The sequence below is a fragment of the Trichoderma atroviride genome, chromosome 2, assembly GCF_020647795.1.
Source record: "Trichoderma atroviride chromosome 2, complete sequence".
Taxonomy (NCBI): Eukaryota; Fungi; Ascomycota; class Sordariomycetes; order Hypocreales; family Hypocreaceae; genus Trichoderma; species Trichoderma atroviride.
The window spans coordinates 5,238,064-5,259,495 of record NC_089401.1 but is presented as its reverse complement, the minus strand read 5'-3'; the positions used below and the strand labels follow the sequence as shown (position 1 = coordinate 5,259,495).

Here is a 21,432-nt window from a genome sequence, read left to right as displayed (position 1 = left end):
TGGTTGGTTGATCCAGTCATGTCTCCGGAGAGCATTGGTTTTGATAACCGAGGTAAGAGTAAGGCTGGGCAGAGGTAGCCAGTTCTTCATGACATAGCCGAGTATAGGTATTAGGTATTCTATATCTGTGTGTGAAAGCAGCAGTGAACAAGTATCTGTAAGAATACATTATAATTATTTATTATCTATATACTATGTGGAATATCGTCACCCTAAGCTTGGAAATGCACACCAAATCCCTGATGGGCTAGGCACTGATACCGAGTGATTAGCTTCACATCAAATGCAGATGAGCCATACCCAGCTAATGCTGCAGCTTTCGCCTGGACTTGAACTTGTGTCGCAGTCTCGACAGACGGCTTTGCCCCAAGACCGCGAACCAAGTCAAAGTCCAAGTGAATCAGCAGCACAGGTATGTATGGCTCAGCCTCACAAGATGTGAAGCAAACCACCCAGTATCAGTGCCTAGCCAATCAGGAATCCCTTACATAACCACATCAGCTTGCACTTGAGCAGGCGTTTGACCCGACGAACCCCTTTCCATCCCATCATGGCCAAAGTGTTACACTCCACGTCTCTTCATGGCTGCTGTGGTAGATGGACGTATGGTGCTGGGAACATGCCCTTGGCACCCATATAAGCCCCAAAGAACCAGTCCCCGTTGATATCCCTTACTTCATCAATGCTAGCCCCTCGAGGAAAGAGTAGGTCGTCCTCTTTGCCGGATTTTGGATACCATGCCCACATTGCATGGGCCATCAGCCCGCAACCACCATCAGGCGGGAAGGTCCGCGTATAAGTTATTTCGCCAAAGCTCTCCGGGGCTGTTGCCGATACCTTTGTAGTGGCGAGGCGCTCCAGTTTTTCACTTCCATCATACCACGACCATTTCTGGAAATCAGGATGCGCAATATTCTCGAGAGGCTCCATGCGAAGGGCTCTCCCACCAACGACATCTCTCTCCACATATCGCCATTGGCCAACCTTGCCTTCTAGGAATTTGAGAACAATCATTCTGTGACCACTGGGGCATCTTCTCCAGCCCGACGAGCCATTCTCTTCACTTACATCTCCCTTTGATTCCAGGTCGCCGTAGCAGGAGAAGCAGATATTAAAGTCTCCAGGAGTAGCATCTTCAACAGCCGTACTTGTGCAGCCGAAACAATGATATCTCGACTGCGATGGTGGAATGGTATCTTTGCAAATTTCACACTTGCAATTGAACTCGAGTGGCCTGAACAGCCCAATGCCGGATATGGGTGATGCTGCAATGATTGTTGCCGTGGAGGGTCGGCTTAACGGCTTGAGATTGCGAGGTTGATATGTAGGCTTGAGCGTCCCTTCATGGGCCATCGGCAGAAGCTTATGGTTACATGATCTGCCCTGGTTCACACAACTATTGCAGAATCCCCAGTCGCCCTCATTGCAAACGTCGCAGCGCCAAAAACACTCGTTGGCCCAAGCAAAACATCGTGAGCAAAACGTGCCCGTCTCCAGTCTCAACTTGGGATCGTCACTCGTCAACGTTTTCTTGCCATCTGAGCTCATAGTCGTCGATGTAGGGCGCAGATAGCGGCCAGCGTTCAATATGTGAGGCATGGGAATCAATTCATCAGCCTGTTTGCGCTTCTCCCACTTCTTCCAGGCCCCGTGACCAAACCCAAACCAGTGTAGGCAGCCTTTGCCTGACCGGTAGCAGTCAACACAAATGTTCCAGTAGCCATCCTCGCACGTTTTGCAGTTGTAATGCACGTCATACTGGATATCAGACTTTTTGCATCGCGAGCAGCTGATTGAAGGCTCCTCAAAAAGCTGCCGAGTGCGTTGATGCCCCGAGGTCGCCGTTGGGCTTTGAACAGGGCTGGACACCAAAGAACTGGGAAGACTAGCCACATCAGCTGGGCGGTTCGATTTGGAATTTCGCGCAGCTCCCAGCTCTATCAAGTCGGGAGTGATTAGACTTGTTTGAGAAGGGGCCGATGGAAGGGTTTGCGCTCGACTGGCAAACGAGGCATTGTTCGCACTACCGTTTGCTGGTGCATCGGCAGTTTGAGTAGAAACAGGTATTCCGGTTGAACTGGAACTTCGGCCAATTCTCAGAGCCGGCACTGATGCCGTGGGATCATAGTTGCTTGGATTTCTGAGGGTTAAGTCGTTCTGAGAATGAGCGGCAGGCCTTGCGTCCATGGTAGAGAGAGACATGGCTCCCAAAGCGTTCACCTGCCCACCGCTGTTGGTTCGCCTCCTGGTCCTCCTCTCAGGCTCTCGGACGCCAAGGCTTGCGGAAGATGATATCGGAGGCCTACTCCGATCTCCCACTTCACTTATTGATCGTGAGTGTGAGCGATGCTGGTTTGGATGCCTGGCGCTGTCGGGCCGCAGTCTGGAATCCATCGATGCAGATGCAGAATGTCGTGAGCGCGAGCCGGCCCTCCTCTCTTCTTGTCTCGAGCGGCCCCTTTGGCGCCTCCTATACGCCTCGGTGATGCGTTGACTGAGTTCATCATCCCGGCTCAAGTCAATGTTATCGAGATCAAGGCCATCCAACAGACCCTCTTCTTGGATCTGTCGTGCAAATTCTTCAATCTCCTTCTGGATATCCCGCTCGCTCATCTCAGACCCGATCAACGATCTCAGTGACGACTGGTGCTCAACTTGGCGTTGCCGAGACTCACTACGCCTTCTTCGAGCTTGTGAGTCTCCGTCTGCCGTCAAGTAGTCAGAGTTGCTCCGGCCATTCTCTCCCCTGCCATTTGCTGGCCGCGGCGATCGACCCTCTGATCTGTAATCTGAGCTCGATCGAGACCGCCCGTCTGCCTGTCTCCTCGCCGCCGTCCTCGCCTGTGATTCTTCTGGCATGGCAGCGGCAATGGCTTCTTGCAGACTCAGCTCTCTCACCTCATCTATCAGCCTCTGGTCTTCTTCCTCGGCCCGCTTCTCTTCGGCGGTCCGTTCACGAGTCTTGACCTTGGGCATGACCTGGTCGCCAGGCTTGTATTTTTCCTCCATCTCTTTCTTGTCGGCGTCTGACCGAGCTTTGGCGGGGTTGGCCGCCGTGTACATCTCCAGGAGAGTCGCCACGGTGGCATTATGCCGCGTGTCCCTCACTGAACTCCGACATGATGGACAGGTGAAGATGATGGCGTCTGGCGGTGGCGGGGTAGGAGCCCGTCCAACCCGTTCAGCCTGGAAGCGAAACCATTCTTTCAGACACGAGCCGCAGTATGTATGAAGACAGTCGAGCAGAGTGAGGGGTTGGTAGAGGATATCAGCGCATATCTATATGATGACGTGTCAGTTGGGCGGCGATGGAGGCTTGGGCACCCACGCGGGGTATCGCAACCATACCGAGCATGTCAACTCCTTGCCCAGGTCGAAGCTAGGTTTGCGAGACTCCATTCATATTTTATTTCGTTTTGCGGAGTGGGAGAAGCGAGGACGATGTGGGCGGCGCATGTGGACAGAGATATGAGTGAGAGGAATTAAAATCCGTTTATCACAGCCCCGACTTGATGGTTGGAGGAGGCAGGTTTGTAGCGGTGGCCACCAGCCATTTAAAGAGCACAGCCTGTGGGTACGTACTTTAGTACCAATTTGGTGTATGTGAGCGGGGCTTCTATAGACCTGGAATCAGGCGAATGAGCCGTGATTACACACTGCATGCATCTACTCGCCATAACAAGCTATTGTGAAACATATGGCTCTATAAATCCTTCAGCTATTTCCACTGGAGTTTAACTAGAGACGCTCGACCGCAGGTTATAAGTTAAAGTTAGAGCTAGGTGTGGATTAGCCGAAGCCACTCTTTCTGGAGAGCTGATTGCCATTTCGGGCAGTCACATTCACTGCTATATTCTCACTTGCGTGTATCCAATAGATGGCATCTAGTATTGTTATCTGATGCTCTCAGTGTTATTCATTGACTTGTGTTCAGTTGTCGTTTCACTTGAGCCAAAATCCCCAAATAAGCCACCATGAATGAATAGCCTATCCCAGCGTAGCATCCTTCCAACTGGTATATCTCGGAAATATGGATGACATAATTCATGCCAGTGACGCAACTTAATCCTCCAACTTGGAACAAACACAAATCCCATTCATCTCGCAAAGAAAACATTTCTCAGCATGAAGTTGATCATCGTTGGATCCAGCGGCTACGTTGGCAAAGCACTTGTCCGCCAGGCAGTCAGCTCTCCCGCCATAACGTCCGTCGTGGGCCTTGGTCGCCGCGAGACTCCCGTCCCGGAGAATCTGGATGACCCTGCCGATGCGGCAAAGTTCACATCCGTTGTGTGCGATGACTTTTTGAACTATTCAGACGATGTCAAGCAGAAGCTGTCCAATGCCGATGCCTGCATCTGGTGAGCCTCAACTTGAGATGATGTGAACCAACTTGAATCACTGACATTTCATCATCATAGGCTCATGGCTGTCACTCCGAATAAATCCGCAACCATGTCTGGGGATGAAGTCCGAAAGATTTGCTTAGAGTATACCCTTGCTGGCCTCGAAACGATTTCCAAGCTCCCGCGAGGCAATGAGGCGAAACCTTTGCGGTTTTTCTATGTCAGTGGTGCCAACACTGAGCGGGACCAGACTAAAAAGCCTTGGGTGATGGGCAGTTATTGCTTGATGAGGGTAAGTATCCAGCATTCTCTTCCCGATCACTATCTAGGAAGTCTTGTTGCTGAAAACTATACCACAGGGAGAAGTCGAGAGCCGCGTTCTCGAATTTGCCAAAAACTCCAACGGCGCTGTCGAGGCCTGCATCCTCAAGCCGGGCCTCATTCGAGACTCTCAGCGAGGATACATGCTCATCAATGCTATTCAAAACATTGCCACTTCTTTCATTAGCCTTCCAATCGTTTACTTGAATCAAATTGTGGCGACGCTTCTTAACCAGGCGACAAAGGGTATCGAGAAGGAAACGCTGGAAAATGCCGACATTGCTAGGATTGGACAAGAAGAGCTGATAGAACGGGAGGAAGCGCTTGAGAATTGAACATTGGAATAAATGAGACTTTTTCAGCCATAGGCTAACACTCCCAACTCTATCAAAATAATAATATTCAGTTCTACATTTTCTTCAATATCTCGACGCAACCTCAGGATCAGGGTACCTAGAGAGCCATAGTACTACTAGTTTCCGTATAATTTGAGAGGCGATCTGAGAAATGAAGCCCGGAAGGTTTATGATTCACGCCTCAAACTCTCCTTGTTGTAATTAATTGCTCTATTATTTCATTTCAGATTGTTTCTGGTTGGCATATATCTATATGTATCCTTTTTAGTATACACCCCCATTTTCATCGGCTGTGATGATACTTTTTTGCTATATTTTACATCCAACTTCCACCCATCTACGAGTGAGTCCACTCAGCCTTCTTCTTCTCCGCAAAAGCCTTCATGCCAATCTTCTGATCCTGGCTTCCAAACAAAGCATGGAAGACGCGCCTCTCAAACTCAACTCCGTCCCGCAGAGCAAGGTCCTGGCTCTTGTTGACCACCTCTTTGCAAGCCTGGACAGCCACCTTGGAGTATCCGGCAATGCTCTCGGCCAGCTTGAGCGTCTCCTCCATCAACGCCTCGTACGTGGGGAAAGTTCTCGCCGCGAGGCCCCATTTCTCGGCCTCGACGCCGCTAAACGACTTGCCCGTGAGGATGAGCTCCATGGCCTTGGACTTGCCAATGGCGCGGGTCAGGCGCTGGCTGCCGCCGCCGCCGGGGATTGTTCCCAGCTTGACTTCGGGCTGGCCAAAGTTGGCGCCCTCTGTGCAGTAGATGAGATCGCACATCATGGCGAGCTCGCAGCCACCACCGAGCGCATGGCCAGAGACGGCGGCAATGATGGGCTTCTTGACCTGGGTTGTCAGAAGCGACCACGACTCAATGAAGGCCTTGGTGTAAGCCTCTGAGAAGGTCAGAGGGGCCATCTCCTTGATATCCGCCCCGGCGGCGAAAGCCTTTTGTGAGCCGGTGAGGATGATGACGGAAGTCTCGTCAGAGGCATTGAAATCCACCAGAGCGTCGTTGAGCTCGTTGATGAGAGGCGTGCACAGCGCATTGAGTGCCTTTGGACGGTTCAAAGTCACTTAATAAAGTCAATAATCAACCCTTGCAATTTTATATATTGTCTGGCAGTATTCACCTTGTCCAACGCCCGGCGCCGGAGTAGAAGTCTGGATATACTCATAAGTCTTGGAGCTGTAAGCCCGCGCAATTCGAGGCAGAGTGGACCGCTGAAAGGGCACCTTGGCGATTGCCGGTCTCACAAAACGAAAGGTGTTCATGGCGTTGGTAAAGCTTTCAGGCAGACTCAATGACTAAAATTAGGAGAATGAGAAAGTCACAAAGGTGCGGCTTCAAAGTAAAAAGTAAAAGTGCTGGCAAGTAAATGCCGGCTCTAGATGGGTAGAAATACTGGAAAGCGTCGGCTCTAAGCCGAGGATAAACAGCTCCCAGCTGCTACTTCGGCCTGTCCCTCTCGCAGTGACGAAATGGGGAGGGGCGCTGGTGCTTGCTTACTGTACAGGCGGAGATACGATTTGCCGCCGCCGTGGTGCTCGACTCATGGCTGAGTTTAATTGGATGCATATTGTCTGTCCAAGGTTCGCTGTCTGTGCAAAGCTACAAACCATAACATATAAAAGTCAACTGACGCCAAATGGCTGTCACAATGAACCCAAAATTTTTTTGTAAATGACCACTGCAAAGATGAAATCAAGGCCGTGGTCGATTTTACGGTCCATCTTTTCCTTCAGCCGCCTAATAAGTCTGATCTCACTGGGCTTATAGATATGCTTTGGTGCAGATCAAGTTTCATGAGATTCCCAGAGCGGGCAAACTAGAAGCATTGCACAAGTTGAAGCCTCTTCATATAATATGGCTTGACGGTATAGGATAGATGTCCGGTTTCGTTATCCTATTATGGGACTTCTATGGGTAAAGCCAACTGCAAGGTTTATTCGTTATGGTAATTCTACAAAAGTAACACCCATCGTTCGGATTTATAGAAGCCGGACATCCACTATGGCCCCATACTAGGCTTTGTGGTGGGATTCGAGAACGGAACTTTCATTATATGGGCTATAACGTTATAGTAGCTAGCAAGAGTACTTTTTTCTCATGATGGCGTACGCTTTGTCCATTTTTTGGGATTCGAAACCCGTATTAAACCTGTTGTGGCTTGACTCAGCGGCTCTTTAACACTTTGAACTCTTGAACGGCGGTTCCCAATAACCCACCTCGTAAAAAGGCAAAACAACCTCTGTCCTGCTCAGTCAGGTATATAATGCAACACTCTCGCCCCGTCACAGTTCATTTCTTCCTCTCCTCTTTCTATTCGCATACATTCTCGTGACATTCTTGATTCCATCTCTTGTGCAGACAATCACGATCCAAGACATCTCCAACAGCGCTACGATAACTTACCACTTCCAAATACAAGATGCCTGCCAATCTTTCCACCGATACTCTCCTCCAGGTAGCCCAACACCTGGATTGCAATGGGCAATACGCACTTTTAAGAGCCTGTCCAGTTTTAGCCGGCCAATTTTTGTTATAGCCGACACCTCCTGGCCGAGAAAGACAAACAACGGCAATAGCCTGGTGCATATGCTTGCACTGAACGGCGAGGAAACCTTGCTGAAGTCTCTGTTCCCGGACGACATCCTGCAGAGAAGTTTTGGCAGTCAAGATGGCATCCCTGGCCTAAAGCAGATGCTTCTCACTCGGTCGGTAAACGACGAGGGGGGCCACCCGCATTCATTTGGCGGCGGAGAAAGGGCACATCGCCATCGTCGAATGGATTGCCAAGTGCCCAGGTGTAGACCTCACCTGCGAAGCACAAAGGACATGCGTCGGTCTAGCGGCGATGGCAGGGCAAACGGAAGTCGTCAGCCTACTCCTTCAAGCCGATCAGAAAGATTGCTGCGGTATGACGGCCTTTGCTTGGGCAGCATTCCTGGAGATGGCCGGGATGCTACTCTAGCGGCCAGGCGTCGACCCCAATTCGAGGGATAAAGACGGCATGACACCACTCAGCCTCTTCATGGAAGCGGATTTGGAACATATTGCCGAGTTCCTAATCTACAGGGACGACATCGAGATCAATGCCAAGGACAACTTTGGTTGGACGGCTCTAGCCCACGCCAGATGCGCTCCGGGGGGGGCGTCTCCATGCTCTTGACGGAAATGCTTCTGGAACAAGGGGCCACCATGGACCCCTACCCGGAGTGGTGCGTCATGTCCAGCTCAACCCATCCCGACATTGTCATGGATATGGTGGCGGCGATGATTGGCGGCCGTAGCCTCGAGGCATACATGGTCGAGCGATTTGGGCAAGACAAGGGGGATGAGGCTTTGGGGGACGGTCAGCGTGGATTGGAGGCATTGCTTTTCTAAGAGACCTGGGTGAAGAGGGCGAGATTGGCGTTGACGCAGGAGATTCGATACCGGGAGGGAGCCTAATTAGGGCGCAGGAAACTTGACCTTTGTTTTGGCGTCACGTTTGGTATTTAGAGCTTGGTTTGATATTTGGAATTTGGTGTATAATTGTCATGGCATTCCAAGACATGATGTCTGGATGAAATAACCAAGCAAGACAGCAAAAATAGACTTTCTTTGCCGACTTACAGCACAAGACTGAGAATAAACCGCAAAAAAAATAGAACAATGGGCGAGCGGGGAAACATTTGACTATATACCTCCGTGTAGTTCTATTCAATCCAAGAGTTGTACGTCGACGAATGATCCAAGTCCTATTTTCGTAGTGCAAGTAGACGTCCAAGTGATATTAGTGGGGCCCAAAGCTCCAACAGTTTGACGCCAGAACCACTAAGCGCTAATGCTTGTCGCAGCCCAGACACTGATAACGATAAAGCAAAAAAGTTTCCAATCTGCCACCCCATCGCAGCAGCAACAGCAGCACGACCCAGAAGACAGGAGCTCGACATCAGCTCTTCATCAGCTTCGAAATGGCGGTCCTCGGAAAGCGCAAGGCCCCCGAGCCGACAGTATCTTCAGAAGACGCACAGGAAATCTTTCGGCGACACTTTGAGGCGCAGTTCCTCCCAATAGAAGAGCAAGAGAAGCGCAACTCGCAAAAGGTGCGGAGGATCGAGGACGAGGATGGCAGCGATGACAGCGATGGCAGCGAAGACAATGAGTGGGATGGCGTGTCAGGCGACGAATTATCAGACGACGAGGATGACATAGACGATGATGATGAAGAGGAAGAAGACGATGCTCCCATCATCGAAGTTGTAGACCACTCCGCCCCGCAAACCTCCAAAGCAGACACAATGTCCAAACGCGAACTCAAAGCCTTCATGGTCAGTACCATTATCAAAAAAAATCATCAACCCGCAATGCTAACCAAAACCACAGTCCTCCCGCCCACCAGATCAATCCTCCTCCTCCAAACCCACACCCACCCAGCCCTCCTCAAAATCAACCTCGCTCCCCGAAGACGCCCCCTCCCTCCTCGCCCAAGACCTCGAACTCCGCCGCCTCATCTCCGAATCGCACCTCCTCCAAACCAACCGCCCGCTCTCCCTCTCCGCCGCCCTCTCAACAACTTCCACTCCCGGCTCTGAGCCAAAGACCTTTTCCTCGGGCCGCGTCCGCCAAAAGGCCCTCGACCTCCGCATCCAGGCCCTCGGGTCCAAAACGTCCATCCACAAGCAGGAGAAGATGCCCATGCACATGCGAAAGGGCATCACTGCCGCTGCGGTGGAGAGGGAGGCCAAGCGCAGGCGCGAGGCCAAGGAGAGCGGCGTCATTCTGGAGAGAGAAACGGGGAAGAAGCAGACGAAGAGGGATAGGAGGGGCGGTGGTGGTGGCGGTGGATTTGGACCGGCCGTGGGTAGGCTCAAGGGTGCAGAGCTGAGGATAAGCGAGAGAGACGTCAAGAAGATTGAGGGGACGAGAGATACGTTTGGCAGGAGAGGGGGCAAAGATTCCGGGAGAAGGGGAGGGAAGAGGTAAGAAGATTGGTGGCTGATTCAAGATACCATGGGTCACTGAAATGGTGAGGGAATTTGCAAGTTTGATAGATACAATACGATTATTAGCACAAGTCACGCATGGGAGCCTTATTATTTTTCATAAAACAGATGGCAATTTTTGTTTTCGTGTCTATATCAATTCCCGCACCTCAAAAAGCACTAACAAGGGAGCCTCCCCACAAGGAGACTCTCCCATAAGCTGACATTGAATAATAAAATAGTATATGTATAGATATATACAGACAGCGTCATTTTCACTCTCTATCGCGCGCAAAACCTCCCTTTCACTCCTCTTTCTATCGCCCAAAAGCCCAAAAGGAAATCAGCAGGCTGTTAATAATAATCCTGCTGATGATCCGAGAGCCTGAGCTTGTTGTGTTTAAAAGAGCAAACTTGCGATTGCAGCCGTAAAAAAACAGGATATTCCGAGCATAAGACGCATAAAAAAAAAAGGTAAGAGTGAATGAGAGAGATGGAAGAAAGTGATATCAAGAAGGAAAGAGAAAAAAAAAACATGAAATCCCCCTAAACCGAGATCCATAGAACATGAAATATATCGTGACGCAAATAAATGAGAAAGAAAATAGAATGAAAATAGAACGTCATATGAAAATAGAACAGATAAGGAAAAACAGCACTCTACATGGCACCACCAGCGTTGATGGGGGTAGGGTGGCTGATGGTCATCGGCATGCTGAGAGTCTGGAGACTGTTGAAGCTATGACTGGATGTCATGGTGGTTTGAGGGGGAGATCGTGCCGCTGGAAACGGCGGCGTTGATGGAGCCGGGAACAAAGGCAGATTCCGATGTAGGCGATGCCTCCTCGACAGATCCAAGTTGCTCTTCGCCAGAGAATTCTTCCTCTTCCTCGGCAGAAAGATGCAATGAACCCTCGCCACCATCTTCACGGCTGTGGGTGCGCTTGTGCCTGAAAATTTGAAGTCAGCATTTAGCATTATACATGTGAGATTATATTTAAGGAGAAACATACTGTGCAAGGTTATCTGATCGGGAGAAAGCTTTGCTGCAGTGAGGGCAGATGTATGGCTTCTCTTGTGTGTGTGTTCGAACATGGCTATAAACGTAATATTAGTTTCTTGATGTTTCTTCTTGCAATAATTGAGAGAATGTTTACCGTTTGAGGTGCTCGAGACGCTTGAACAGTCGGCCACAGGTGGGGATTGGGCAAGAGTGAGACTTGTGAGGATAAGGACCGAGCTCCATCACAGTAGCCGACCGGGCACGTCGAACAATGCCGCCAGCCATCATAGAACGGCCATCAGCAGACATGTCATCACTGATGTGAGAAAAGTCGTGCTGCAGGGCCATGGGATGAACGGCGGGGCTGCCATGTCTTGACATGTCCATGAGATCCCTGTGCTGGGAGTTGGCATATGACATGTTGGAAGGCGAGTTGCCGGTGGATTCTTCACCCTCAGCGACGGGACCCATGGAGACAGAGACAGACCGACGCAGATCTGACGGTCTGTGAGGAGCCGACGGGGTCGATGTGGGTGCGATGCCAGACATGGAGGTGGGAATGGAGGTGCGGCGTCTTCGCTGCTTGTAGGTGGGAGATCCCTCAATCACGGAGTAAATGTTGTTTGCGCCGTAGGAGCGAGGAAACTGCGGACCAGTAAGGTGAGACGGCATCTGAACCATTCCACCAAGACCCGACATGCCAGACATGTGGTCGGGGATGACGGAGTAGAGGCCAGTCTCCTCGTTGGCAATGTAGGCGGGCTCGGCAGTCATGCCAAGAGCCTGCTGGGGAGGAGTAATGGGCTCAAACGACAAGCCCCGGTTGCTGTAATCCTCATAGCCCGAGGACACAAAGGAGGGAGCCGGTGAGTACTCCAGTCCGTAGGCGGGCATGGAAGAGTGGCGGTGGTGGCTGTGAGTAATGGGAATGCCATTCTGGTTGTAGTGGACGCGAGTGAAGTCAGCCTCCCTCTTGACAGCCGCCAGCTGCTGGGGAACGGCCGGAGCCATGCCCATGGTGTCGTAGGGGACCATTGTCTCCATGCTTTCGGCCAAAGGGGCCATGGTGTGAGGAATCATGCTCGGAGGGGGCATGGAGTCCATGGCCCTCATGACGGGAGAGGTCGACTGGCTCGGGTTGAATGAGGATTGCTGGGCGTTGAAGGAAGAGGAGTTGGCCTGCTGGCTTTTGGTGAGCTGCTCGTAGAGCGACTGTGAAGAGTCGTACTGGAAGGACAGAGCAGGCTCGCTGACGGCGACCGTGGTGGCCTCCTGGCCCATCTTCTCCCGCTTCAAGTCTCGCTCCAGCGCATCCAAAAAGAGACGGTCGTGGGGCACGCTGTACCAGTAAAAGACCTTTTGCTTCTTCTGGGTACGGATGCAGTTGTTTTTGTAGAGAAAGTCGAGGAAAGCGCTCTTTGGTTCCTCCAGGGAGGCATCAGTTCCTGACTTGAGATTTCGGAGATCGGAGAAGATTCCCTCCTCGAACTTTTTGGAGTTTTTGACGGGGCGGCCAAAGGCTTGGAATCTGAATGAGAGGCATCGCACAATATCCGTGCCGGAGATGTGGAAGAGGTTGTTCCACAGCACACAAGAGACATACTCGCCCGTGGGCAGGAGAAACCGTCGGATATACTGATCAGGCTGCCAGTCGACTGGAGCGGAGATGAGGAAGTACTTTAGGTTGTCTACCTGCTGGAGGGCGACCTGTGCGTCATGAGGGAGAGCCTGCTGAGCTTCGGTGCTCAGCATAAACGTCTCGGGCTTTTGAGGCGCCATGGCCGGGTGTTGTGAATACATGATGTGCGGTTGTGGCGATGCGAATGTGATGCAGACAATTGGTCAACGGTTGGAGGGCGTCAGGAGGTGGCCGTGTGGGAACCTAGATCAGCTTGGCCAATGCAATTGGCGATGGCGGATATCAAGTCCCTGCGGCTTTTTATGTTGCGCGCCGTAATTGGCGATTCCGCGCGCAAGAGTGTAGATACACACACACACAGAGAGAGTAAAGGAAATATCAAATGAAAGGCGCTGCCCGAGTGTCGCGAAAACGTGGCGGTTCGACGCGATGTTGATGTTGTGAGAGACCAGCTCGAAACGACTGAAAGAGGTTGCACAGCAAAAAGGAGGGACCAAACAGCAGCGTCAAGCGAATGTATGGGCGCGTCCAAAAAGCGAACCGTCAAGGCGATGATGCTGTTGATGCTGGAGATTCCGTGGCAGGGAGGCTGCAGAGACGGTCGCAGGCGAATTAAATGCGATTAGAAACGAAGAAACCAGGAGAATCGGCAAAACCCCGCGACAGAGGCGTGTCTTGTCTTGGAGCGCTGTTTGGGCGAGAGATGAGACGAGTGACGGCGGCGACTTTGCGCGCGATGAGGGACAGCCTGGCCCGACGTTAAGAAATGAAGAGAAATAGAAGAAAAGAGAGGGCACCAGAGGACTCTGTGCGGCTCCGAATAAAACGGGAAAATGCAGAGGAAGGGGTGGAGGCGGAGGAGAAGCGAAAGGGCAGGAAAAACGTTGAAATAAGAAACACAGGGAAAAGATTTCAGAGGAAGGCCGCGAGGATGGAGAACGGGGGGGATGGCACGTTTAATGGGGTGGAGTGGCTGCTGCGAGAGCCTGTAGAAGCGCCGGGCCACGGGCTATTTTCTGGCGCTGTAGGCCTTCCAGGACGGGTGCGCACGAGTAGTGGCAGCGGTGGTCGTGGCGGTCGTGGTGGTCGTGGTGGTCGTGGTGGTGAGTGGTGCTGGGCTGGGATGGGCTGGGGCTGGGAGGCTGTTATTACGAGCTACTCAGGCACGGGGTAGCCTTGTTGTACTGCGTGGCGCAGGCGCGACGGCGCGTGTACCTGGCCAGTACTTTGCGGTGGAGTGGCTCTCCCTTTAGCGGAAGGGGAGAGAGGAGGGGAGCCACTAATAATACACGCGGAAGGAAATAATATAAAAACAGAAAAAAAAGAGAAAAAAAAGAAAAAGAGGGTGCGCAGGGGTCGGTGCGCACAAAGAGCCCAGCACCAGCCAGAGGCGTGGGCGGGCAGCTGCTAAGCCTGATGGGGGCATGGCGGGCGGCACGGGCGAGCGCGCGACTGAGAGAGGGTGTGGGCCTGGGAAACGAGCAATCGCTGGCGATAGCGCATGAGCCACTGGGGCCAGGCCCTGGGCTGGACTGGACTGGCCTGGGCTGGACGGTGGTACCTGGGCGGTGCTCCTAATCACAATGGAGTGGGTTCAAGAGCAGCAGAGAGGAGAGCGCAGATTGCTGAAGAGAATTGGGAGCCGGAATACAGTGCAGTGAGACGAGAGAGTGGGATACAGCGCTAGGCTCTGCTGGGCTGGACGAACCAGCGCCCTTCACGTGGGAAGCGTTCCATGGCCACAGCGCATTGGCGCCGCCCTGGCGCTCTCAACGGCGCTTCTCAGCCAACCAGCGGCCCGTCCAATGCAATTGTTTGGTGCCTGGGCGCTTTGCTGCAAGAGCCCAACCACGGCCAAAGCATGATGTGTACATGCATGTATGCATGCATGCATTCCGGGTGGCAGACGCTCACTCTCGCCGGCTCCTACTGTACAGCACTGTATGTACAAGTACAGCACTTGGACAGCCGGTGGAATTGCAGCCAAGGGGGCCCAGCGAGCGAAAACCGGGCCCTTCATCTGTTCTCCCCACTGCCAATATGACCAGCGCTTTGCACGACCGTGTCAGAGAGTGGGCGTGCCGGTAGCGAGACAAAAATAGGACGGGCGTGTGTCGGCAAAGGAGTCCAGCCAACCTCCAGGTCCCGAGCAATCTGCTGGCGACAAGAGTCCGCGGCCTTGCTGCTTGTATAATGCAATTCCAATCCTTCAGTGTTACTTTCGCGCTGAGGAACCGCTCCCCTTTTCTTCCAGGCTTGCTGCTCCCCTGCCCCCAAAGCCAGACTCGCACTCATGATTCCTACCCAGCAGGTGATTGGCAGCAGTTATATTGCCACCGGCTGGCTTGGCCAGGACACACAGCCTGTCGAGGTATGTCGCGTAGCTGCGGTTCGATGCCATTCATGCCGCTGAGCCGGCTCCGTCAACCATTGCCAGAATCGTAACCAAAGTTTATGGGAAGCAAAAGAAGGCCGCGTTAGCGTTCCGTTTGATTGAGTGGCTCTCTTAATTTGATACGAGTACGTTGCTGCAAGTATCGATAGGCACTAGCCGTCCATACCCCTGACCGGATGTTCGACCGCATGAAGTTGCAATCTGGAGCTCATTAGGTCCCTTATTCATTACATGAAAGCCTCGGAGCAGATGAACAGACTAGGAATGGACAGCAGCGCATGCTCTGGTGCCTCGTTGCTGGCCCCGCTGGCGTCCATACCCGCTCCATCGAGGAATTCCTCGAGAGCGACGCTCGCAGGTACTGTTGCTGTGCGGTATGCAGGTACTAGAACTTGGCGGCGGCTCATGAGACGGCCACATCTGGCAGCCCATGTGAGCAAGGATATCTGATTGGACTCGTTGGTGCTTGCCTTTGACGCAGGAACAGGCCAGAAGGGTGTCTCCGTGCTCCCCATTGCCGGTGTCTCGCCTTTCCGTGGCTCGTCACTGCCGGCATGCGAGCCAGGAACCCCAACGAAAGAATCCGATAAACATTGTTTTCGATTCATCAATCCAAGACGCCAAAGATGGCCTATAAGATCTCTCTGTTGGCTTGTTATAACTACCGGAAAGAAACAAGCGAGAACCATTGGTAGAGTCGGAGGTCCCCAGCCGTCATCATGTGCTTGCAAGTGGCGCTGACTCTTTGCATTCATGGAGATTTAAACTCTCTACGCAGTATTTGAAACAAGGTGGCATCCTACTTGTAAACGGCATCTCGAACGGGTACACTCTTTCTTGCCTCTGATGTGATGGCGATGCCTGATCGAGGCCAAGACACCAAAGTACTAGTGCCATCGTCTTGATGGTGGCCTCAGAGGCTTCAATCCCAGCTAGAACTCGTATCCCAGTCGTCTTTTAGTAGCATCCAGCAGTGTCAGGACAGCTCTCCTGCATAGAATCATCGGAGACATGCTGAGCAAAGATGGGTAGATACTAGATAGTGTCCGAACTGCCACCTGTAACGCTCGATTGCAATGCTCCCTGCTGTGATGGATCTGGCTTCCCCACAGCGTGCTCCAGTCAGGACTCGCGATGTCAGTGCTTTGTGCTCTTCTATGCTGCTCTATCGTGACGATCTGATGAACTTTTTCCTTGGCAGGCGTACCAGTAGGATTGCCGCGAGGACTCTTGCTCGCCTGTCGATTTGTCACGGCCACGCCCCTGGTCGCATTCGAAACATGAGGAGATCGTGGCCGCTGCATTTCCGGCAGGAGAGGAGAGAAGAGGAGGCAGCGAAAGCGACTGTGGACTGGGTTTAGTCCAGTGGAAAAGAAACTCTGTAAATCAAGTCCGGGAGGAGTCGCAGCACCACGAGCCCAAAAATGCAGGAGCAGGTGCCTCTGCAGGGTCGGGAAGCCACGCCCGAGCTGCACCTTCCGCTACAGCCTGTGCCCATTCCGCAACTCCCAAAGCCGCTTCGACGACTCTCACAGCCTCTTCCAGCTCCCTCCAGCTCCCTCTTCAGCAATCAAACGGCACTCTCATCCTTGCCATGCTGGGCAGCGCTCATCTCTCTTCTGTACTCGCTTCGGGCATCTCGTACAGCATGCTTGGCGAGCGTCGCCTGCCAAACCTTTTTCCGCCGCCGACATCCTCTCTGCGCAGAACCTGGCTGGACGAGCCCTTCCCTGCAATCGCGCCGCAGGCCAATCGATGCGAGGCCTTGGGATCAAGGATTGCTTGGACCACCGCGCGGCCCGGGCTGCTGCACGAGAGACCTCTCAAGATGAAACGCGCCTGGAGCAACGCTTCAGAGTGGCCCCCTGTGGAGAGAAGGCGTTGCTAGAGGCACGCGCGGCCATCATTGGCTGCGTCAGATTCTGTACGCCCCAGCCCTGGTCTTACTTTGCATATTCCGGCCGAATCATGGCTGTGTCCGTCCATCTTCCCCTCCTCATGCTATCATGCGTGATGCACGAACAGGGGAACGAGTCGGTTGCTACATACTTGTACAGGACTCAACTTGCACAGCATGGGATGCGACTTCGCTAAGCCTGATACCATGAGGTAGAGTTGGCGATGCATGCAGGTGACCGCATCTAGGCGGGTCGTGGCTCTACGCCCAGGGGCATTGGATAGCGAGCAGACGGTCCGGTCTATTCTCGACCACCTTGTCCGACGACGACAACGCGGGAAGCGTTGTAGAACCCAGCCGTGGCCCAAGGGTAACCGCGAGATATAGCTTGTGGCTTGCGACTACGCCTGCGTGCCTATTCAACCACGCTGCAATTCGACTGCTAGAAGCCTTACTAGACGTAAGACGAGCACGGCATCGCCCAAGCCAAGTTGAAGCTAACCAAAGCTTCCCCCCAAACGATGCATTCGATGTGCAGGCCAGCTGCTGGCGCTAGAACCTCCGCCGTTGCTCCTCGCCAGGGTCATCTCATGCAAGCAAGCCATGGCGATGATCCAGCACATCAGATCGCCAAAGATGCAATCATGTACAAATCATGCTACTAAACGGCTTTTCTCAGTTGATCGACGAGGCTGGCGCACGGCGCACATCAAAGAGGACCTAACAGAGAAGCCCAGCCTGCTCCATAAAAATTCGTGGCATCGAGCTAGGTATTGCAGTTAAACGCCACACATCATGACAATGGCCTTGAACAGACCACCAGTATGGTTCTGCCAGCAGTCAACAGTCGGCATCCTGCGGCCGTGGGCCTTTGCGACGTTGATGGCTGGTTGCCCTGGCCAGGGTAGTGGCCATCTGAAACATGACGATAAATGCTTGCGTGCTTGATCGTCCCGCCCGTGTGAGCTGATAGCCCGGTACGCGCCGCGACCCTCCTAACAACTCCGGGCCACTATGTGACGACAAAAGCGATTTGTGAGAAGAGGCATGTAAGGGGCCATGCGGGTCTTACTCATGTGGTGATATGCAGGCACCATTGTCATCATGCAGAAGACTCTTCACAAATCAACGCCAACACCTCTAGTCACAAAGATCTCCAGCGCTTCGACTCGCACCTCATGATATATCTCTTTCATGACACTGGCTGGGGCTGGGTGCAAAGTATATACTAGCCTACTTTTCCAGTGACGGCATGCCAGCATATTCACATCTAACAATATACAAGTCGATGGCCTGCAAATTGGCCTTTTGTCAGCCACCGTTGTTGTCCAGGCTTTTCATTGGTAGTAATCTGGTCTCTTACTCGACCGGCGCGCTACGGTTTGCCGCTGGACGCTCAGATATCGTTGGCCCGAGCCAAAATTAGATCAAGCTTAACACTGTACCGGCCAACCAGAGAGACGAAATTTCTTTCTCTTCAACGCCCAAGTATGCCGCGAACAAAGGTCGTGTTTGATTGGCCTACAACGCATCATCCTTGCACATCACTGTGCATATTCTTTTCCCGCTCTGCTCTATACCCCATCTTACATCACCGCTCCGCTCAGGTACGTCTCCTCCTTCTCAAGACGCCGTTTCAAGAGCAGGATGGATAAAGATAGTAACACGGAGGCATTGATTGGCCCGCCAAACCGAAAGAGTGAAGCTATACGCTTGGCCATGCAGCTCTGTCCTAAGCTGGGCCAATTTGATATTGCGTGGCGTCAAAAAAGGCCCTTTTGATCAACGCCACACGGCTTCAGGTACTGAAACGGAGCCAAAGCAGCGCGGGGCTGCTGTCGGCTAGTCATTCATTCTTCAGCCCTGGCGTGCTAATACCTTTGTTGACTTTGGGCCGTACTTAGCTTGGCCTATTTACTGATGTAAGCGCATACTAGGACCTCGCTCATTTCCTTTAGCAAGCAGTCGTCTCCAGCAGTCTCTCACGAGATCGAACTAATCTACAATCTCACGATGCATCGAGCTTCCAAGAGCTCAAAGTAGAGCTCGCATCTTGCTCTGCCAGGTGAGGCTGACGACCTGAAACAGCACCATAGCTTCTAGAAAAAGACGAAACTGCTCCAAAATCGAGATCCAGCTCTCCACGCAGCAGCTATATCGATGATAGCGTATCTGCAAGAGCTGCGAACAACTATCCACCTACCTGATGTACGGAGTTGCCCGCTCTCGCTATTGCCGGGTGATCGCCTATGGGGGTCATTTGCTCTCGTCTTGCATTCTGTGCGTAGCTGACTCGAGCACCGTTTGATTCGAATGAGGTATAGCAGAATGATAGATCAGCCGCGAAGACCGCTACTAGTACCAGGCTATTACCATCAGCTCAAGTTTGAGTGACGATATGCGGAGTAAGTGTTCGAGACTTGGCTCTTTCTAACACGATACGGGCACTTGGCCCGCGCGAATTACTCGCAGAAGCCGAAACCTCTGTACACTTGAGACATCGAGGCTTCGTTTCACCCTCTTCTAGAAGACTAGAAGAGAGAAGCATCGACAATTAGGGATCGGGGCCACTTTGAATTCAGCTCCAAACTATCCAAAGCAGTTCCAATTTTGGAAACTGTACAGTATGTCAGTGTTTTGAAACAACCATTACCACTAAGACCATTTTATCTGGCTATGTGGCTAAATAGAGAGCCTCAGCTATTAAGCAAAGTGAACTGTGGAAGAATAGGAATCAGAAGGCAGGAAAATGCGCTCCAGAGGCTGGCCTAAGCATGCAGGTTGGATCGAGTCTTGACTCGTGGAAGGCGTGTTGAGACGCCTGAAGCTGATGTGCTTTTCCTCTCTCAAAGCTTGATCAATGCCTACCCATTGCATCTTCTTGTACATCACGCTGAGGGGTCAAAAGCCTACCCATGCTCCTGAGGACAAGCGATTCCCTTCGGCCCCGGATTTCCAGTCATCGACAATTGGAATCTGTCATATTAGGTGGCTGGTAAGATTTGATATAGGCCTACAATCATCGGCGATAGAGATGTGCAATGCCGAACCCTCGTGTGAATATTGTCTGCGGCTGGGGTCTTTGGCCAAAAAGCTCTGGCAGCCAGTATCCGAATGGCTCCTACTGGGTAGTATTCCCTCTTCTCTCCCCCTTTCCTTCCGAAGTCGTCTCCGTATCGCCACAAAATTTACGTAGCAGTCGAGACTCCTAGGCATCCTTCGTACGATATGCAGCTACGGGATAATATCACATCCCATGTCCATCTCCGCTTGCAACCCCCTGGCTGAGCTGTCTCGCGTCTCTTTTTCTCTTTTCGCTAATCCAAGCAGACAGGCTACCACCGCTTCGACTGCCATACCGGTACAAGCACATGCATCCGATGCCTGCTACTCCATCTCTCCCGACGATGTGCTCTAAAAATGTATAATCAAGAAATGCCGTTTACCCCTCCTGCATCATGCATACAAGTCGTGACCACCGCGTGGGTTGCGATCCGATTGGCCGCATAGTACCAGCAGGTCCCAAGTATGGCATTCTGAAACCGCGTCTTTTAGCCTTTGAAACAGCGCTCGTCCAGTTCCGTGGGCTCTACTTGATCACTTTTCCGCTTATTCGGAGTCCCTGGGGGAGGCAAGGGGCGGAAATACCATCACATCGGCGTAGATGCCTCGCAGTCTCTCAGCCGCTTAGCCGCTTCGGTCAACCTCAAAGAGGCAGAACTCGAGCAACGACGTCCGGTATCTGGGTTTCAGAATGTTGCTCCCTGAGACTGGACAGTAACTAGCCACGGAGCAACTGGGAGAGCCAATACAAAAATAGGGCTGATGCAGTAAGTAGTCCGGGATCAATTCGTGGACGTGATGATTTAGTCACTACTACCCGTCTCCCCGGCGATGCGAGCGGCTTATGGTGAGAACGGTAAGGGGTCCCATGCCTGACTTGAAAGTCTGTAATTGGACATTGAGGGTTACTAAGAGAGTTCGGGTTTCTGCTACCTGTAAATCCCGTGGCACAGGCGAGATTGCTTTGGATCCCCGACTTTAGGCCATGAAAAGAAAAGAAAAGAGACAGGAAAAGAAAGTTGAGGCTGGTTGAACGAAATGGCCTGATTCTTACGACAGGTGTGGAAATTACATTGCAGATCCAAGCTCCATAGGCAGCGTGTAGGGTAGTTTTGCTAATTTCGCATATGCACACTTTGTCAGCAGCGTGCAGAATGGGATGCAGATGGTAGACCTGTTCTTGTTTCACAAGTCCTTGTGTGGGAATCAGCAACAAAAACAGAACAAATCGGAGCAATTGGATCGGGATAGTAGTGGTAAGTCTTGTAATAGCCACGAATAGTAGGTGATGGTTTAAAGAAGCATATGAGTGGCAAATTGCATGCAGCACGAATCACATAAATCAGAGGTCTGGATTCCACACCGATGGCCCATGCATGAAATCTAGAAGAAGGATGATGCCTGTTGAAGATGCTGGTACAGGTAAGAAAAACCAGTTAAAAACCCGGT

The 21,432-nt window shown here is 52.2% G+C and overlaps 9 protein-coding genes across 9 annotated transcripts; 5 read left to right on the top strand and 4 right to left on the bottom strand.

Annotated features, from left to right (window-relative positions):
* Positions 1-60: 60 nt before the first annotated feature.
* On the bottom strand, positions 61-3,675 carry TrAtP1_004565 (uncharacterized protein). The gene is made up of 3 exons (XM_066112355.1): positions 3,625-3,675; positions 3,349-3,568; positions 61-3,279 (listed from the first exon to the last, which is right to left on the bottom strand). The coding sequence occupies exons 2-3, from the start codon at positions 3,397-3,399 to the stop codon at positions 580-582; spliced, it is 2,751 nt and encodes a 916-aa protein (XP_065968439.1). The 5' UTR covers positions 3,400-3,568; positions 3,625-3,675; the 3' UTR covers positions 61-579.
* A 406-nt stretch (positions 3,676-4,081) lies between these two features.
* On the top strand, positions 4,082-5,124 carry TrAtP1_004564 (uncharacterized protein). Its single transcript, XM_014083325.2, has 3 exons — positions 4,082-4,361; positions 4,422-4,638; positions 4,706-5,124. The coding sequence occupies exons 1-3, from the start codon at positions 4,126-4,128 to the stop codon at positions 5,000-5,002; spliced, it is 750 nt and encodes a 249-aa protein (XP_013938800.1). The 5' UTR covers positions 4,082-4,125; the 3' UTR covers positions 5,003-5,124.
* Positions 5,125-5,220: 96 nt separating this feature from the next.
* Positions 5,221-6,451, bottom strand: TrAtP1_004563 (uncharacterized protein). Its single transcript, XM_014084050.2, has 2 exons — positions 6,149-6,451; positions 5,221-6,091 (listed from the first exon to the last, which is right to left on the bottom strand). The coding sequence occupies exons 1-2, from the start codon at positions 6,288-6,290 to the stop codon at positions 5,361-5,363; spliced, it is 873 nt and encodes a 290-aa protein (XP_013939525.1). The 5' UTR covers positions 6,291-6,451; the 3' UTR covers positions 5,221-5,360.
* Positions 6,452-7,614: 1,163 nt separating this feature from the next.
* On the top strand, positions 7,615-8,022 carry TrAtP1_004562 (uncharacterized protein; the record flags this gene model as incomplete). The annotated part of the gene is made up of 1 exon (XM_066112354.1): positions 7,615-8,022. The coding sequence occupies one exon, from the start codon at positions 7,615-7,617 to the stop codon at positions 8,020-8,022; it is 408 nt and encodes a 135-aa protein (XP_065968438.1).
* Positions 8,023-8,154: 132 nt separating this feature from the next.
* On the top strand, positions 8,155-8,403 carry TrAtP1_004561 (uncharacterized protein; the record flags this gene model as incomplete). Its single annotated transcript, XM_066112353.1, has 1 exon — positions 8,155-8,403. One exon carries the CDS (start codon positions 8,155-8,157, stop codon positions 8,401-8,403), a length of 249 nt encoding a protein of 82 aa, XP_065968437.1.
* A 572-nt stretch (positions 8,404-8,975) lies between these two features.
* Positions 8,976-9,987, top strand: TrAtP1_004560 (uncharacterized protein; the record flags this gene model as incomplete). Its single annotated transcript, XM_014084048.2, has 2 exons — positions 8,976-9,332; positions 9,388-9,987. 2 exons carry the CDS (start codon positions 8,976-8,978, stop codon positions 9,985-9,987), a joined length of 957 nt encoding a protein of 318 aa, XP_013939523.2.
* Positions 9,988-10,112: 125 nt separating this feature from the next.
* TrAtP1_004559 (uncharacterized protein) lies at positions 10,113-13,686 on the bottom strand. Its single transcript, XM_014083329.2, has 3 exons — positions 11,144-13,686; positions 11,000-11,083; positions 10,113-10,936 (listed from the first exon to the last, which is right to left on the bottom strand). The coding sequence occupies exons 1-3, from the start codon at positions 12,787-12,789 to the stop codon at positions 10,726-10,728; spliced, it is 1,941 nt and encodes a 646-aa protein (XP_013938804.2). The 5' UTR covers positions 12,790-13,686; the 3' UTR covers positions 10,113-10,725.
* Positions 13,687-15,250: 1,564 nt separating this feature from the next.
* On the bottom strand, positions 15,251-15,538 carry TrAtP1_004558 (uncharacterized protein; the record flags this gene model as incomplete). Its single annotated transcript, XM_066112352.1, has 1 exon — positions 15,251-15,538. The coding sequence occupies one exon, from the start codon at positions 15,536-15,538 to the stop codon at positions 15,251-15,253; it is 288 nt and encodes a 95-aa protein (XP_065968436.1).
* A 561-nt stretch (positions 15,539-16,099) lies between these two features.
* TrAtP1_004557 (uncharacterized protein) lies at positions 16,100-16,911 on the top strand (the record flags this gene model as incomplete). Its single annotated transcript, XM_066112351.1, has 2 exons — positions 16,100-16,159; positions 16,237-16,911. 2 exons carry the CDS (start codon positions 16,100-16,102, stop codon positions 16,909-16,911), a joined length of 735 nt encoding a protein of 244 aa, XP_065968435.1.
* Positions 16,912-21,432: the final 4,521 nt, after the last annotated feature.

Bases quoted from the DNA above. Each gene is read 5' to 3' on its own strand.
- TrAtP1_004565 (XM_066112355.1), bottom strand. From the start codon at position 3,399: ATGGAGTCTCGCAAACCTAGCTTCGACCTGGGCAAGGAGTTGACATGC. The intron at 3,280-3,348 runs GTATGGTTGCGA...GTCATCATATAG, and splicing joins GCAAGGAGTTGACATGCTCG to ATATGCGCTGATATCCTCTA.
- TrAtP1_004564 (XM_014083325.2), top strand. From the start codon at position 4,126: ATGAAGTTGATCATCGTTGGATCCAGCGGCTACGTTGGCAAAGCACTT. The intron at 4,362-4,421 runs GTGAGCCTCAAC...TCATCATCATAG, and splicing joins AATGCCGATGCCTGCATCTG to GCTCATGGCTGTCACTCCGA. The intron at 4,639-4,705 runs GTAAGTATCCAG...ACTATACCACAG, and splicing joins GCAGTTATTGCTTGATGAGG to GGAGAAGTCGAGAGCCGCGT.
- TrAtP1_004563 (XM_014084050.2), bottom strand. From the start codon at position 6,290: ATGAACACCTTTCGTTTTGTGAGACCGGCAATCGCCAAGGTGCCCTTT. The intron at 6,092-6,148 runs GTGAATACTGCC...GACTTTATTAAG, and splicing joins GGCGCCGGGCGTTGGACAAG to TGACTTTGAACCGTCCAAAG.
- TrAtP1_004559 (XM_014083329.2), bottom strand. From the start codon at position 12,789: ATGTATTCACAACACCCGGCCATGGCGCCTCAAAAGCCCGAGACGTTT. The intron at 11,084-11,143 runs GTAAACATTCTC...TTACGTTTATAG, and splicing joins CGTCTCGAGCACCTCAAACG to CCATGTTCGAACACACACAC. The intron at 10,937-10,999 runs GTATGTTTCTCC...TCAAATTTTCAG, and splicing joins CGATCAGATAACCTTGCACA to GCACAAGCGCACCCACAGCC.